Consider the following 15,850-nt stretch of genomic DNA (forward strand, 5'->3'; position numbering starts at 1 on the left):
GCGGGCCGCCGCCCCCGCCGCCGCCGAGCCGCTGGCCCCGCGCCCCCCCGCCGCCGCCGCCGAAGGGCCGCCGGAGGGCGGCGAGGCGGCCGAGCGGCCGTGGCTGGACTGCCTGTGGATCGTGCTGGCGCTGCTGGTGCTGCTGGGGGATGTGGGCACGGACCTGTGGCTGGCGCTGCACCACTACGGCCGGCGGGACTACTTGTGGTGCGGCCTCACCCTGGCCTTCGTGCTGCTGCCCTCGGTGCTGGTGCAGATCCTGAGCTTCCGCTGGTTCGTGCAGGACTACACGGGCGGCGGGCTGGGCGCCGTGCAGGGGCTCAGCAGCCGCGGGCCGCCCATGATGGGGGGGACCGCGGGCCGGCGTGGGGGACCCGCCGGCGGGGTAGGAGGAGCCGGCGGCACCGCCACCCCCGGGGCGCAGCGCCTCTGCAGGATCTCCGTCTGGGTCTGGCAGTCCGTCATCCACCTGCTGCAGATGGGGCAGGTCTGGAGGTAAGGGGCGGCCGGGGACTCCGCCGTGCCCCCGGCGGGGCGGGCGGCGCGCTGGGTCGGGGAGCGCGGCCGCGGAGGGGCGGGAGAGCGGGGACTGCGAGCGCCCGGTGCGAGGGGGACGTGGGGCAGCGTCAGCCCCTGGTCCGAGGGGGATGTGAGGCACTGTCACCTCCTGGTTTGAGATGGACGGGGACAGTGTCACCTCCTGTTTGAGGTGGACGGGGACAGTGTCACCTCGTGGTCCAAGGTGGACGTGGGTCAGTGTGCGCTGGCCGAGGAGGGGCTGCTGTCGTTGTCAGCACCTGGTTTGAGGCGGATGTGGGTGACTGTCAGCTCGTGGTCCAGGATGGGCATGGGTCAGTGTCACCCTCTGGTTTAAAATGGGTCACTGTCCCCTGGATGAGATGGGCAGCTCTCAGCTCGTGGTCTAAAGTGGACGTGGGTCAGTGTCACATCCTGGTTCAAGGTGGACGTGGGTCAGTGTCATCTCCTCATCTGAGGTGGATCAGTCATCTCATGGTTTGATGTGGGTCAGTGTCCCCTAGGCAAGGTGGGGCAGATGGGGGTCACGCCGATAGGCTGAGGTGGGTCGCTGTCCCCTAGCTGAGGTGGACCAGATGGCCATTGCTGTTACCTCATGGTTTGAGGCAGACGTGGGGCAGTGTCATCTCATGGCTTGAGGTGGATTGCTGTCCCCTAGCTGAGGTGGGACCGATGGGAGTCAGTGTCACCTCATGATATGAGGTGGACATGGGTCGCTGTCCCTGGCTGAGGTAGGGCAGATGGGGGTTGTTGTCAGCTTGTGGTCTGAGATGGACATGGCTCAGTGTCACCTCATGGTCTGCGGTGGTGGTGGTCAGTGCAGTGCTCCCCACGTGGAGAAGGAGGGGAGATTTGGGGGTTAGTCTGAGTGAGGAGAGACCCAAAGGGAGGAGCGATTCCCACAAAATGAGCCTGGGGGGCTGAGGTGGGGGACATGGGGGTCATTGTCACCTCATGGTCTGGGGTGCCAGTGCTCTCCACAATGGAGGAGGTGTCAAGGTCCCCCTTGTGCTGAGGGGACATTTGAGGGGAAGAGAAGTTCCCCCAAAATATGTCTGTGGGGCTGAGGTGGGAGGAGTGGCATTGGTTGGTACAAGCAGGACATGAGATGGTGCTCCCCACGTGGAGAATTGGGGTGACCCCTTCTTCACTGAGAAGAGCCCCAAAGGGAGCACAGATACCCCCCAAAATGAGCATGTGGGGCTGAGGAGAGGGGAATAGGGCTGCTGTCACCTCACAGCTTGGAGGGGACACAGTTCTGTGCCCCCCATGGTGTGGGATGGAAGGGATTCGAGCTCCGTGGGAATGAGATGGTTCTCCACAGACATGGGGCAGGACTGCGAGGGGGGTCATGGAGCTGCTCTTCCCTTCAGGACAGGCCCGGGCTTGGGGGTGACCCTGGCAGTGGCAGTGCTGCAGAGGGAGGTCCTGTGTCCCTGGAGGGGACTCACCCCATCAGTCCCCTCCTGGAGCCAGGGGGCAGCCATGGAATGCAGGGGCTGCTCCAGAGAGGGTCTGCGGGGGGATGGACCCGTGGCTGCCAAGCACTGGGATGTGTTAGTTCCAGAGGGTTCATGTCCTCCTGGCACAGATCCTGCAGGAATGTGGGGTGAGGGTCTCATCCATCCCCGAGAGCCTCTCCCCAGCCAGTGGAGCGGGAGCTGCTGGCTCGCTGAGTCCCCGTGAACCGAAGGAGCGGGTGGTGGGAGCGGAAAAACGCAGCGTGATGCCTCGGCTGTGGCTTTGGAGAAAGGAGAAGCCTCCTCGGTGGGGACGGCGGCGGTGGGGCTGCCGGTGTGAGCCTGAAGGTCAGGGATAAGGGACTCTTCCCTGCCGGAGGGAGAGGTCCTGGGGTGGAGGAGACACTGGCCAGAGGACGAGTCTGGGAAGTGACCTCGGGCTCGGCAGGAATAAAAAAACATCCTCCAGTGCGAGCTGGAAATTACGTTATCCTTCCCAAAAAGAGAGGTGGGAGGAGGCAGGGAGGGATTCTCCAGGATGAAAGCCTGTGGATGCAAACACTGCCACAGAGATGTCGGGCTTATGGAAAGAGGTGGTGTAAGGACAGCTGTAAAAACCCGGCATGGCCCAGCATCCTCTGAGCTGGGGCGCGGGTTGGTAACGTGGAAGGGGTGTGAGATTTGGGGTGGGGGTAGAGGGACAACTCTGGGTTGTGTCACGGGGTGGTGGCTGCAACCCCTCTGCACCATGGATGGGTCAGGCTGTAGAGAAAAGGCTCCAGATGGGGGTCGCTTGGCGTTTGTAGCTTTCAAAATAATCCTTAGGGATCAAAGATTTTTATTTTCCCAATTTTTTTTGAAGAAGCCGCGGGGGTGGAGGGGAGGGGATCTGCGTGGGAAGGGTGCGTGAGATGTGTACGTAGGAAATAAGCCCATGCAATCATGCAGTGCAACAGCAAATACATATTTCTTCTGCATCTTCAATGTCATTTTGCAGCGTTCAAAGCACATTTGTTCTCAACTTCTGCTTGGGGGTTTATTCTATTTTTAAGGGCTTTTTATGGCTGGGATTTGGGCTGGGGGGTGGCGGGAGGGGGATGTCTGCGGGTGGTGCGTGCGAGGATGATGAATTGGTCCGCGACCCTTTCTGCTGCTTCCCCTGGTACTTCCAAGTGCTGATCCCATCAGCAAAAGCGGTTCTCAATGCAGATGCTCCTCTGGCAAGTTGGATTTTTCCTTTCTTGGAGTCAGGCAGAAGAAATGATTGTGTTTTAGCTGTGCACAAACACCCCATGCCATGGCACGCTCGAGTGAGCACGTGGGGAGGGGGATGCTGAAGTGATGCCGGCAGGGGCAGAGGGGATGCATGTAGGGGGCTGATTTTTGGGTAATAGGAAGAAACAAAGCTTAAGTTGCCCAGACTTCTCCCTGCTATGCTAATGCAGAGGAAAAACATTTGCTTCTGAGATTGTGCAGGGCTGGGAATGCCAAAGGGGACTGATAAGGAGTGCTGCAGCCTGGATCATGTTAGGAGAAATCAGGAAGCTTTCTCTCCTGTTGATCTCTAATCCCACCAGCACCCAGCACCCTCTCTTTAAGGCACGCTGGACAACGTGGAGCTGACTCCCAATATCTGACCAGACCCAGAATTAACTTCCTGGGATCTGTGGAGCACCCTCCACGAGGGTGTCTTTTTGCATTCCCACTACTATTGCCAACGCCATTAAAATTAATCTCGGATGCGGTGATGGGAGTAATACTGGAACGCACTGGTTTGGCCGCCTTTGCCTGCAGCGCAATCGTTGCGTGCTGGGGAGAAGTTTAGACGTGGGGATGGAGGAGGAAAACCTAGGACAGCGTAAGTTCAGTGCGTAATGCTCCGAGCCTGCCTTCCCGTGGGATCACAGATCCGTGCTGCCGCTGCATGGAGCATAATTGGGATCGTACCTTACGTAGGGGATGTCGTGGGTGTTGCTCAGCAGCTGGGAGCGAAACCGTGGAGAATTGGAGGGGGGCAGGTTGGAGTAGTGCAGGAATTCTCATCCTGAATACGTTAGGTAAATCTACGTTTGGATTTTGAGGGATGACACAATTCTTGTGGCGGCTTCTTCTCGTAAATACTGGGAAGACTCACCAATAAGATGGTGAATAAATAGCATTTTATGGCAGAAATATAAATATACATCGGGATCTTATTTTAGCAAGGCTGTCTCTTCATTTTGTCAGGATTGTGGGAGAAGGAGCTTGTTTTGGAGCAGTCTGGATGGAGGCTTTGTCTGTTTGTGTTGTATTCAGAGGGTGGATCGTGACCAGGCAGGAGGGTTGAGGGGGCAGTGCGAGTGCTGAGGGGGTACTTAGTGATATGCCTGGGGTTTTTGTTTTTTTTTTAGTTCAGCTGGGATCTGAAGGATGTGTTAATACTGTCTGTCTGTAGTGGCTGTTGGAAAAATAGTAAAAACATATGTGTGTGTACAGATACATATATTTTGAATTCTTGCTGGAAGTAGTCTGATCTCCAATGTCATTCTCACCAATAAAGCTAAGCTCCTGGGGTTTTTACCTTCATAAACATACAATATTCCCCTTTCCTCTCAAATCTTAGATTGTCTTGAGGACTTAAACAATTCATCCAGACTATCCAAAAAGTGAAGGATGCCAGTTGGAGCACATTATGCTCATTATAGAGGTGCTGCAGTGCAAGCTGCCAAGGGCTGTTCCTTGAGGAGGGATGCTGTGGTTTTGCTGGAAACAGGGTGAAGACAGGGCTGTTGCTTTTGCTGGAGCTGTTCAGCTGGGTGAATTCAAGAGAAGTAAAAGTTTTGGTATCTCGAGTAGTTGCACAGGTTGTATGAATGACAGGAGTGAACTTCCCTGTCTGATGTACCTTTCCTTAACCTCTGCTGGAAGTGGGTTACTGGGTCACGGATGCTGCCCTGGAATAGGGGGTTTAGAGTGGAAAGTCCGATCCCTTGCATTGCGCCGTGCTATTAAAGCAAACATTATTGGATTCCATTGGATTAACGGGATATGGAGCTGAGCTAAAATGAATGCTGACCAGCTGGAAATCTCTCTGTGTCTGTTAAACTATCAGTCATGGTGAGTTGTGGGACATGAATGTGCTCTGTTTATGGGGTTTGTTATTAAAACAGATTTGAATACAGATCTACGAGAAAAACATTCTGTACAAGAAACCCCAGCAAACCACAACAACCCTTGTCACTGTTGTGACATTAAAAATTATCTCGTGTATGTACATGGTGAGAAATTCCTAACATTTAGGCAGAGAGTTGGCATCTTTTTTATTAGTGGAAAGACCAAATCTGTGAGCTGTTCATCTTTGGAGGTGGAAGGATGAATCAATGGGTTTAAATGGAATATGTGGCATTTAATGACTTTGTGTTGAGTGGGTTCAGACTCTCCTAAAATATTTTGTCTGGGATGAACTTTGTGAGTTGGAGACACATTATTTTGGATAGTTTAGAAATACAGGCAGCTACAACTCTGAAGTTCTTTGCCTGAATCCCTCAAAGTGGAAACCATCTGCTTGTCAAACAGCAGATGAACCAGAAGCTGCTGACCTAATGCTGCCTTCTTGTCTTGGTTTGGGATGTTCAGTTCTGTAGAGCCTTTCTGTAAATTTACTGCCTTCCTTGGCACGTTGGAATATTTTTTTCAGCTTTTTCTGGTTAGCTTGTCTGGCAGCTGAGTTTTTCCTTTTAGCCAAGTTTTAACAGCTTGCTTTTATAGTATGGAGTTTTGTCAGTTTTTGACAAGTTGGCAGAGGAAAGACATTCTGGGATGGATGATAAATATGTTCTCCTTACAAAATCAGGTCTGGGGTATAACTTCTTATATTTTTTTTTTCCAGTGAGGTTGTTCTCCCTTTCAAAAAACTTACCCATTCCACCCCCATTTCTGCAGGATCTCCATAAGGAAGTGCTGGGCTGTGAGTGTAGAGGTCCAGCAACATCTACAGAGCATGTAGGTTGTGAGAGAGTGGAAATAATAATAATGATCATAATAACGATGGAAAAAGGGCTTTATCCCTTGAGTGGGGTCTCCATGGGTGGCAGGTGGTGCTGGTGCTCCGTGTCTTGTTGAGTGGTTCCCACTAGAGGGGGTCCAACCACAGATGTTGGAGCGGATCTGCTGGGCCAGCCTAGGGAGGGCAGAGGTTTCTCCAAACCTTTCCTTGGGAGAAATAATATCCTGCCCTGACCTGCTGGGAACTCCCCTTCCCATGCAGCCCAGTGTTTCTGCAGAGACAGCATGGCTTGGGCAGGTGGGGAGTTGGATTTGGAGGAGAAACTGGAGTTTGGTTTGCTCTTGGATGCTCTTGAGGAAGAGCTGTGTGGTGCCCTGTGGCTGGGCAGTGACAGCAGCTCATCACCCCCCTGCCCTGGTTTTTGGGGAGGAGGAAAGGGAAGCAGAACTGCTTGGGTGACCTGACTTAGTTCTTACTGGAACCAGCATAAAATTTCCATGGGTTTCATGGTGAAGACACCATTGCAAGGTATTTTGGGGACAGCATCTCCAGGAGTCCAAAAACTGGAAGGGAACCCAACTGCTTTGAAGTTGGGTTGCAGGCTGCTTTCCTAAATGCTCCCCCCATGTGGTCCTTGACCACAGCATCCCTTTTCAGCTGTTCAAGCTGAACTCCACAAAAAACAGCTGTTTATTTTTTTCCCACTCTCCCTGTGGCTTTATCTCTACTGCCAGTGGCAGCCTGACAGTGCCTTTCCTGGTGGAGGGGAGGCAGAGTGCCAAGGGAAGGAGGGAAAGATGGCTCACCATTTTTTATGTGTTAAAATTCCAGGCTCTGTATTTTCCACCTTTTCCAGACACTTCCATTTTGCTTTCAGCTGCACTGAGCCAGCTTTATTCCTTGCAGTGGTTCTCCTCTCCGAACAAATGTAGGTTATTCAGGGAGTATTTCTTTTAATGAAAAGGATGGAGGAAGAACTGATGGTGATAAAGCATCTCTTTGGAGGAGAGCTGCTTGCTCTGCCTTGAGACTGCAAGGAGCAGAAATGGGATGTCGAATGTATAATTTTCCTTGGGGAACGAAGGTGAATCTGTGGAAAAGTCTGGATCCCTCACACAACTTCACTCTCTACTCATTTTGTTTTATTTCCCTTGAATCCTGACTTGATTTTTAGCACCTGACCGTAGTGATAATCAGCAGTAGTACATGGCAGTGTTTTAACACCTGGAAGCTTTTAGGCAGAAGGAATTGTGAGTCAGAGTAAAGCTTTACTAGAGAGAAAATTAAATTGTAATTAAAGGCGTAAGCAAGGAGCATGTGCCAAATATTGTCACTTCATTGACCCACCTTCTTCTGATGTGCTGGAATTCAGAATGATGGCCAAGCCTATTGTGATGCTTTAGGGCACTGAGATGCTTTTCCAAACAGGATCCCAAGAAAATGGGGAAAGAACTTTCCAGGGGAGGAGGATCCTTAGAAAATCCTCCAGCCTTGCAGCAGTATGATGGAGGGAGCAACACCTTGTATTTTTAAGTCTGTGGAGTGGAATTGATTGATCTTTGCAGGCACATCCCATATCCTTTAGGCTACAGTGTCAAAGATGCTCCCAGAATCTTCTGGACTGTGGGACTGAGCATTTAGCTGTGTCCCAGGAGCAGCCCACTGCATCTCTCCATGAATGGATTTTTATTTTTTATTTTTTTCACTCTCTTCACTTGGGATTTCCATTTCCAGCCACTCTATTCCAGATTCAGCCTGTGTTTGGTTATATGGAAATGCTGTATCAGAGGAACCACATTCACAGTGCTGAGGAGGAGTCTCAGGAGTTGCTATCTGTCCATCCCTGAACAAATTTCACTGATGGACTTTCATTATTTTAGTATAAATGGGTGTTTTATTCTTACTTCCATTCTTGAACCAGGAAGAAATTCAAATCTTGGCCAAGAGACAAAAAGATAGAGCAAAAGGCCATCTCAAATGTGTCCTCAAAACTATAATGGGACCTGAAGACTGTGCTGCTCCTCAAGTCTCCTTTTTTTGGAAATCTGTGAGAGCTCAGGTTCACCTCTGAAATATTCACAGTCTGTCCTTAAGTGACTTCAGCTGCACAGAAGATTTTTGCAAAATTGGCAGCTTTGTTGAAACCTTCTGTATTCAAGCCCAGAGCCTTTACCATGACCTCCTCTTCCTCTGCTCCATTCTAATTTGGTTTACCTGCAGCAGGATTTTGGCATCCCAAAGAAATATCCCTGTGTTATCATGGAATAGAATCATGTCATAGATGAATGGTTTGGGTTGGAAGGGACCTTAAAGACCATCCAGTCCCACCCCCTGCCACGGGCAGGGACACCTTCCACCATTCCAGGTTGCTCCAAGCCCTGTCCAACCTAACCTTAAACACTTCCAGGGATGCAGGGGCAGCCACAGCTTCTCTGTGCGCCCTTTGCCAGGGTCTCCCCACCCTCACAGGAAAGAATTTCTTCCACATATCTGACCTAAATCTCTCTTTTGGTTTAAAACCATTCCCTCTTGTCTAATCACTATCTGTCTATGTAAAAGTCACTCTTCTTCTTTTTTATACACCCTGTTTAAGTACCCCCCTTTGTACAGGATGGGCTGAGGGAATAGGCATCTTCTCCCTGTCCCAAAACCCTGTGGGAGATAGGACTAAGACAGGAATCTCTCCTAAATGCTGCCTCGGTGCCCTGTAGATGGTCAGTGAATGGACACAAGGAAAAGCAAGCCTGTTGTGAACAGACACAAAAATGGACACTACAGAGGTCTCAGCTCATAGAAAACTCCTGTCGGCTGCTGAGCTACATCACCTTTTCTGCCTTCACAAGTCTGCTTGATGTGGGAGAAGTTTCCCATAAAACCCCCACCATTTTGGCAGAGCTCTTATTAAAAACTCCTCAGGAGCCATGATGCAAAAGGCTCTGGCACCTGGAGCTGCCTTTATCACTTTGCTAATTAAACCTGTGGGAAAAACCCAAACCTGAGTGAGGAAGGATCATATCCAGCTGCCAGAACGTCCCTCAGCTCATGGGGTTCTGGGGGTTTTTCTGCAGGGGCAGGGAGCAGGATCATATTTTGCTTCTGTGATAGACACTCGACATCACAACTCTCCAAAAAAAAGTCCAGGAGAGATGAGCTCCCTCATCCTAGCAATGGGGTGACTCAGGATCATCTCTTAAAGCAGGGGCATGTCACATATCCCTGTGAGTTTAAAGAGTTCAGGTCTCTGGGAAAATGACCATTCTCCCATTTTCTCTTGTAAAAAAAAGATCAGTGTTTAACTGATCATAACTCCTCATGCTTGGATCCCCCACACAGGCAGCCCTGGATGACAGGATGGCAGAAATACTTGCCTGATCTACCAAACACAGAAGACAGCAGTAAAGCACCAGGAGTGGTTTTGAGTTTGGGATTGGAATTCATCCCAGTTATGTCTAAGCGAGGGAAAAAAGAGCAACGGAGGCCGATGTTGTTGAAGTAAAAATTGTAAGGAGTGGTATAAGCAGAAGGCATTTAAATAATGTAAACAGTCTGGCATGGGAGGAAGGATGGGAGGCATTCCAGAAACAAAGGGAAAATAGTTTTAAAACATGGCTAAAAATACAGCAACTCTTGAATTCCAGAGATTATCTCAATTAGCGCTTTTCAATATATCTTTACAACAGAATTGTTGGAGTTCACAAAAGATAATGGAGGCTATGAGATACGGAGAAGTGATATAAATTTGTTTAATTAAAAGGATGAAGGGCTCCCTAAAATAAGATTCACTTATCTTCTGTCGCAGGGAAGAGCGAGGTTATATTCGGAAAACTGCAGCTCATGGCACTGTAGTGTGGAGAAAGCATGGAGAGAGCCAAGGCTGGGAGGAAGAGCCCCTTCTTCAGCCTCAGCAGTTCCTTGCTCAGTGACTTTCAACAGCAAATCCCTTCCCATGGGATTTATATGCTATTAGAGCAAAATGGGATGATTTTACATTTCCAAGAGGATTTTGTTTGATGTTCAGAGAGCAGGAACTGGACGTTTTCGTCCAACAGAAAATCAAATACTCAGACATCAGAGCTTTGAGGGGCAGACAAACATGGTTTAAGCTTGGAATCTCTGTGTGTGGAGCTGTGCATGAATGTGCTTGATGTCCTCTGGCTCCAGAGGTGTGTGGCACATGTCAGAATTTATGTCCAGCCTCAGCATGGCATGTCCATCCCTTGGAATGGGGGAGAAGCATGCATGGATATCCAGCTGGAAGTGTAGGGGGAGACCATGGGGGCCAGGGAGGAGAGAAGACCCTCATGCAGATCTAAATTAAATTAACCCCCCTGGATGTATATTAATATGTTAAGTAGCACTAAGCTCTGTATCCCAGCTTAGCAATATTTCGAGGCACTTTATTGCTTTAATGGAGGGATAAAATAGAACCTGCAATTATAGTAATTTTTTCTAATTGAATATTTTGCTTTATTCTTTCCCTTTCAAAGCATGACTGTAAGTACCAGCCTTCATAAAGCTTTGGAAATATTTATACTTTCCCTCTCTGGCAATGGGTGTAAATATGCTTTTTCTTGGGCAGACTGTTTGGGTCCCTCGTGGATGAGAAGCAGAACAGCTCTGGAGAGCAGTGGGCAGTGTACCTTCCTCTGCTCTTTTTAGTCATGGAATTCTGGGATGGTTTGGGTTCAAAGGGACTCTAAGGATCTTCCAGTTCCAACCCCTTTCCATGGGCAGGGACACCTTCCACCATCCCAGGTTGCTCCAAGCCCTATCCAGCCTGGCCTTGGACACTTCCAGGGATCCAGGGGCAGCCACAGCTTCTCTGGGCACCCTGTGCCAGGGCCTCACCACCCTCACAGGAAAGACTTTTTTGCCAATATCCAATCTAACCCCACTGTTTTTCAGTTTAAAGCTGGGAAACACTTGTTTCCCATCAGTGGAGAGGGGGGAATGTGATGTTAGAGTCTCAGAGTTTTCTGTCATCCTGCATGGGCTTGGTGTGAATGTCAGGTGTATTTCTGATTAATTTCTTGTCCGTGCAGGGGTAGTGGACAATAACAGCTGTTATTCCCAGGCCATGTTCTGTGCAAGCAGATAAGATCCTTATTTTCTGTCACCTGAACTGACTTTGGGGAGGAGGACAAGTAAAGCACCTTCAGGATCCTGCTGGAGCAAGATGTAGATGATTGGTAAAGGCAAAAGCTGAAGTGCAGAGTCCTTGCCCAAAACCAGCCAGGTGAGGCAGCGGTGCTGACAACAGGGACAAAAGGGGATTAAACTTGACAGCTGATGGTATAATTGGGTGTCAGTTGAATTTTTTGAAGTAGCCATTTTCAGTGGCAGCTCTTCAAACCGAAGTTCCTCCCTCCAGCTCAAGCCTCAAGCAGGCAGTGAAATGCAGCTAAATTAACATAATAATTGCGTTGTGCATTCCATGTGCTGAATCTCGGGTTTAAAGAGGGAGATTTGCTGATACTCCCTCCATGTGATGGGATGCTATCAGTTGGAGGCTGTTGCAGTAGCTGTCTCCTCGTCTAAAGGGAACTTTTGATCCAATAAACTGCTTATCTCGTGTAGTTGTCCTTTCATCTAGCGTGGGTGGTGTGTGACGGCTGATGGAAGGCGCAGTATTGTGGCTCATTTATGAATATTAATTAGAAATGGAAATAATTTGGAACAGTGTGCACCGACGGCTCTCTGAGCACCACCAGCTGCAGAAATCCATCAGTTCCTCCTTCGTGGAAGACTTACAAATGCAGGGAAGGCGCTCATGTTGGGGTGTGAAGTCATCACACGGAGTGTGTCACGCCGACACTTCGGCGATGCAGCAGGAGGTTGTCTCGGGGCTTTATTTCCCAGCGTTTTTCACGGCTGGGCTGGGGAAGGAATGATTTCCTTGGGAGAAAGAAGCTGCAGCAGCGCCTTGCCAAGTCATGTGCATCCGAGCCAGGGCCGGAGCTGGAGGTTGAGGCTGTGCCTGGGCACGTGGCTGTGCCGAAAGGCAGCGCGATAAGGCTTCGGCGCCCTTGTTTTCGTGAAGGACATGCTTTGCTCCTGAATGCTTAATCTTACCTTAGTCCTTGTCACTCCGGGCCCGTTGTCACACACTGACGTAAATGCATTGTGCCACTGACGCCAGGAAAGGCTCCAGCCCCAAATGTGATGCAGCTCGCTCTGGGATGATACCAGAGCCCTTCAGTGAATCTCAGAATGGTTTGGGCTGAAAGGGACCTTAAAGATCGCCTCATTCCAACCCCTTGCCATGGGCAGGGACACCTTTCCCCTTCCATGGTTCCATCTCAAAGTCCAGTCATGTGCACTGGTCAAGGATAGAGTCCTCTTCATCCCGATTGCCAGGAACTCATCCTCAGTGGCCACATCTCCTCTTGGTAGTGGCAGGATTTGCTCTCTGGCCCTGAGATGGTCTGGCACTGCGTGGCTGTTTCTGTCACATTAAGCTTTCTTGGCTTTTGGGAAAGGGTGGCTGCCTCCAGGACACCAGCTGGGAATGGTTCTGGTGGTGCTTCTTGAGGTGAGGGCTTGTAGGTCCCAGGGAAGATCCTGTGTTGGCTGAGCCTTGAAGGCAGCAGCATTCCTGCCTAGTAGACAAGGAAGAGCCCAGAAGGATGCAACACATGACAAGGAAAATGTTCCCATTACTTACGGTTAATTTTTATTTTCTTATGAGAGTATTGGCTTGCTTTTCAAAGCTGATGAGGGTGTATCCAGCCTGTCAGAGTCTCGAGCAAAATCCACCTCTAGCTTCTTGACACAGCCATTAGATTTACCTGTTTGGGACTAAATTTATTTTATTACTCCTGTGTGTGCACCAGTAGTGGAGGGCAGATCACTTCATTGGATTAGATTGTCACTGTCATCTTTGGGAGAGTTGTATTCAGTGGGCTACTTTGGAATTGATGCTTAGGGGTGAATCTCAGGTGAGGAGAGTGGAGAAATGCCTGGACATGTCATAAATCATGGAATGACAGAGTGGTTTGGGTTGGCAGGGACCTTAAAGCTTGTCCAGTTCCAGTCCCCTCCGATGGGCAGGGACACCTTCCACTGTCCCAGCTTGCTCCAAGCCCCATCCAGCCTGGCCTTGGACACTTCCAGGGAATTTAGCTGAGACCTGAACACTCATGTCCCTGTGGACTCATCCCACTGGGATGCTGGTGAAGGAAGATGTGGTTCATTGCTTCCACAGTTTTGCAGAGTGCTTTGCTTCTCAGGGAAGACCCTCTGGGTTTAAACTGGGATCATCCCTGGGAGCTCAGGACATGCAACGAGCCAAAAATGCACACTTCTGGGGTCACCCATCATCACCCAGACCCAATCCCGACTCTAATTTGTGGGTTAATTTATTTTTAAAGCGAGCCAAGTAATTAACTGCTTTCCTTTAAAACTCCTCGGAGCCCTTCAAACCAGTGCTTTAAAAATGGGTTGATTATTCCGCTTTCTTCAAAGCGCGGGGTATTAGGAAAAGTCGGCTCCTGCAGGCACGATCCTCTGGCAGCCCAAGGCACTCCAGGGGTGCTGCGCCGTGTCACACACGCTCAGTGTCACAAATCTTTCGCCTGTGAGTGCCACTTGCTCTAAGTGGGGCATGACGGCTGTCACAGGGCCGGCTCTGCCATCCGCACCTTCCCTTTGGAATTTGTTCCCTTCCCCCGGCGTGGCCGGGGTTGGGTTCTTTGAACCAGCGCAGGGCTTTGCTTTTCAATCGTGAGCTTTAGATCTGGGATAATAAAACATCAAAGTAAACCAGATTGTTGTGGATACAGAAAAAAAAAAAAAAAAAGAAAAAAATCAGGACACTCAGTAGGACTTCGGGGAGTAATAAATTTGTTCTATATTTAATCTCGTATTTATCGCAGCGTCAGTATGAGACCACTTCATTTTACTACTTTAACTGTAGCTAAGAATAACTGAATCCTTGAAATATTGAGAAAGTGGCTAATACCTGGTGGTAGCTGATGGGATCCAGCTTTAATAGTTATTGATTGGCTTCAAAAAGCTCCCAGTAATATCACATTTGAGCTACTGTATGTTGGGAGTTCAAATCCTATCAGTTATTTAAGATTAGCAGTAATTGTAGATTTGCAGCTTAATCATCCCTCAGTAGGTGAAGCCAGCCAGGACTTCAGGTGTCATTTATAATTTTGCAAAAAATTATGGTTGATTTGCCCTGATTTTATTGTGGGAAAATCTTGGCATCTCTAAATTCAAACATTCTCCAGTATTTCCTTGGCTTGCTCTAAGATTGGTGTGGATCTTCTGATGGGGATGCAAAGCCCAGTTTGAAACCTGTTTGTCAGGCAGTGAACAAAAGGGACAAATGACCCTATAGGGTTGGTCTTAGTGCTTGGTCCTTTCTCATAGTGCCCCATGTCTCAGAAGGGGCTGAAAAAATCCACATATCCTCATAGGAAAATAAAAATTATCCCTCAGTAAGGAAAATCCTTCCATTCAGAAATTCAGGAGAGCAAAAAATCAGATTAAACATTGCTTTTGAGTACTAAAACTCTTCCTGGGTAACCTGACATTTACCTGTGCTTCAGCAGTGCTTCAAAACAGCACCTTTAATGATGCTTTATTACCATTTGTGTTCTTAGTCTTTGTTTTACTACTCTGGAGTTTCATAATCCCATTTATCAAAACATTTGGGGTTTTGTTGTTTCTTTTCTCCCTGGTATGGCTTATTGCACAATTGGAGCTTCGTTAAAGGCTCTCATTATTTTTTTTTTTTGATTGTGATCAAGCTCTGCTTGCGATGAACCACTAAATTTTCTGTTTGAACACACAGATCTCCCTGTAATTCCCTGCTGCTCCTTTCACTGGGAAACGGCTCTTTGACATTCCTGGGAAGTGACCAATTTTTTATCTGAGGGCAAATTATTTCTAACTCTTTTATTTTTGTAGTTGATATTTAAGTGTGTTCTGAGAGGAAAAAAATGACAATTTTTCAAATTTCCTGCAATTTTCAGGAGCTGCGTAACTGCAGCGGGGAATTTGAATTCAGGGGTTAAGTTGCATTTCTGGTGGCTTTGCCAACTTCTTTGCCTGGGACTGGATTATTTCCCCCTTTTTTCAGGGGATTAGGGGATTTATTTGTGAAGCAGCACTCCTAACAAAGATGTCTGAGGCACTAGGTGGTTCACACCTCCTCCATTTACTTGGAATGAATTGCTTTTGCCATCCTGAAACTGTTTTTTTTTTGGGGGAATGGTGTAGAAATAATGCTTTTAATTTAGAGTATTTATTTTGGAATAATTCTGCTGAGGAATTTTAAGTAGGAATTGATCAGTGAGGATATACTAATTGAAAAATTATTGTTTAGAGCCAATTCCCACATGGAATATGGGTCTCACTGGAGCAGAAAGCAGTTCAAGGATCCTTTCTGCTGGAGGAGCCAGGCTGGGGATTGTGCCTGGTTGGGATTTGGTGCTGGGTCCTTTCTTGATTGCTGCTGTGAGGCTCATAAAAGTCCACACCTCTAAATAAGAATGAAAATATACATGTTTATGATCTTTAAGTTCCCTTCCAACCCAAACCATTCTATGATTCCATGATATTTAGAGTGGATATTCTGCCTAGCGCTGCTCCTTATGGTCAGCGAAAGGGTCCTTGCCTTGCTGCCACTTTCCACTGGATACAGGATTAATTGGTTGTGTGAATTAACTGAGGACTGAGCTTCATTAGGCTGCCATTATCAGTGCGGTCCTAAATCCTCCCTGAAAACATCTCTTAGTTACTCAGGAGTCTGCATTTTTAGGAACAATTCCATCATCGTAAAACTGGACATTTTTACTGATCAGACTCCTTTAAATGTACTTACTTCTCTTCCAGTTCTTTTTCTAAGAGGAAACCT

The 15,850-nt window shown here is 48.6% G+C and overlaps 1 protein-coding gene across 1 annotated transcript in view; it reads left to right on the forward strand.

The window, feature by feature from the left end:
* Position 1: 1 nt before the first annotated feature.
* XKR6 (XK related 6) overlaps positions 2–15,850 on the forward strand; it is a gene marked incomplete at its 5' end in the record, with an annotated part of 167,431 nt that continues 151,582 nt past the window's right edge. The window contains one exon of the mRNA XM_041480849.1: positions 2–495. Within this exon, the coding sequence (XP_041336783.1) occupies positions 2–495 (494 nt within the window). The remainder of the gene's footprint in view (positions 496–15,850) is intronic.

This window comes from Pyrgilauda ruficollis, unplaced genomic scaffold (genome assembly GCF_017590135.1).
Source record: "Pyrgilauda ruficollis isolate IOZ18807 unplaced genomic scaffold, ASM1759013v1 scaffold54, whole genome shotgun sequence".
NCBI classification, from domain to species: Eukaryota; Metazoa; Chordata; class Aves; order Passeriformes; family Passeridae; genus Pyrgilauda; species Pyrgilauda ruficollis.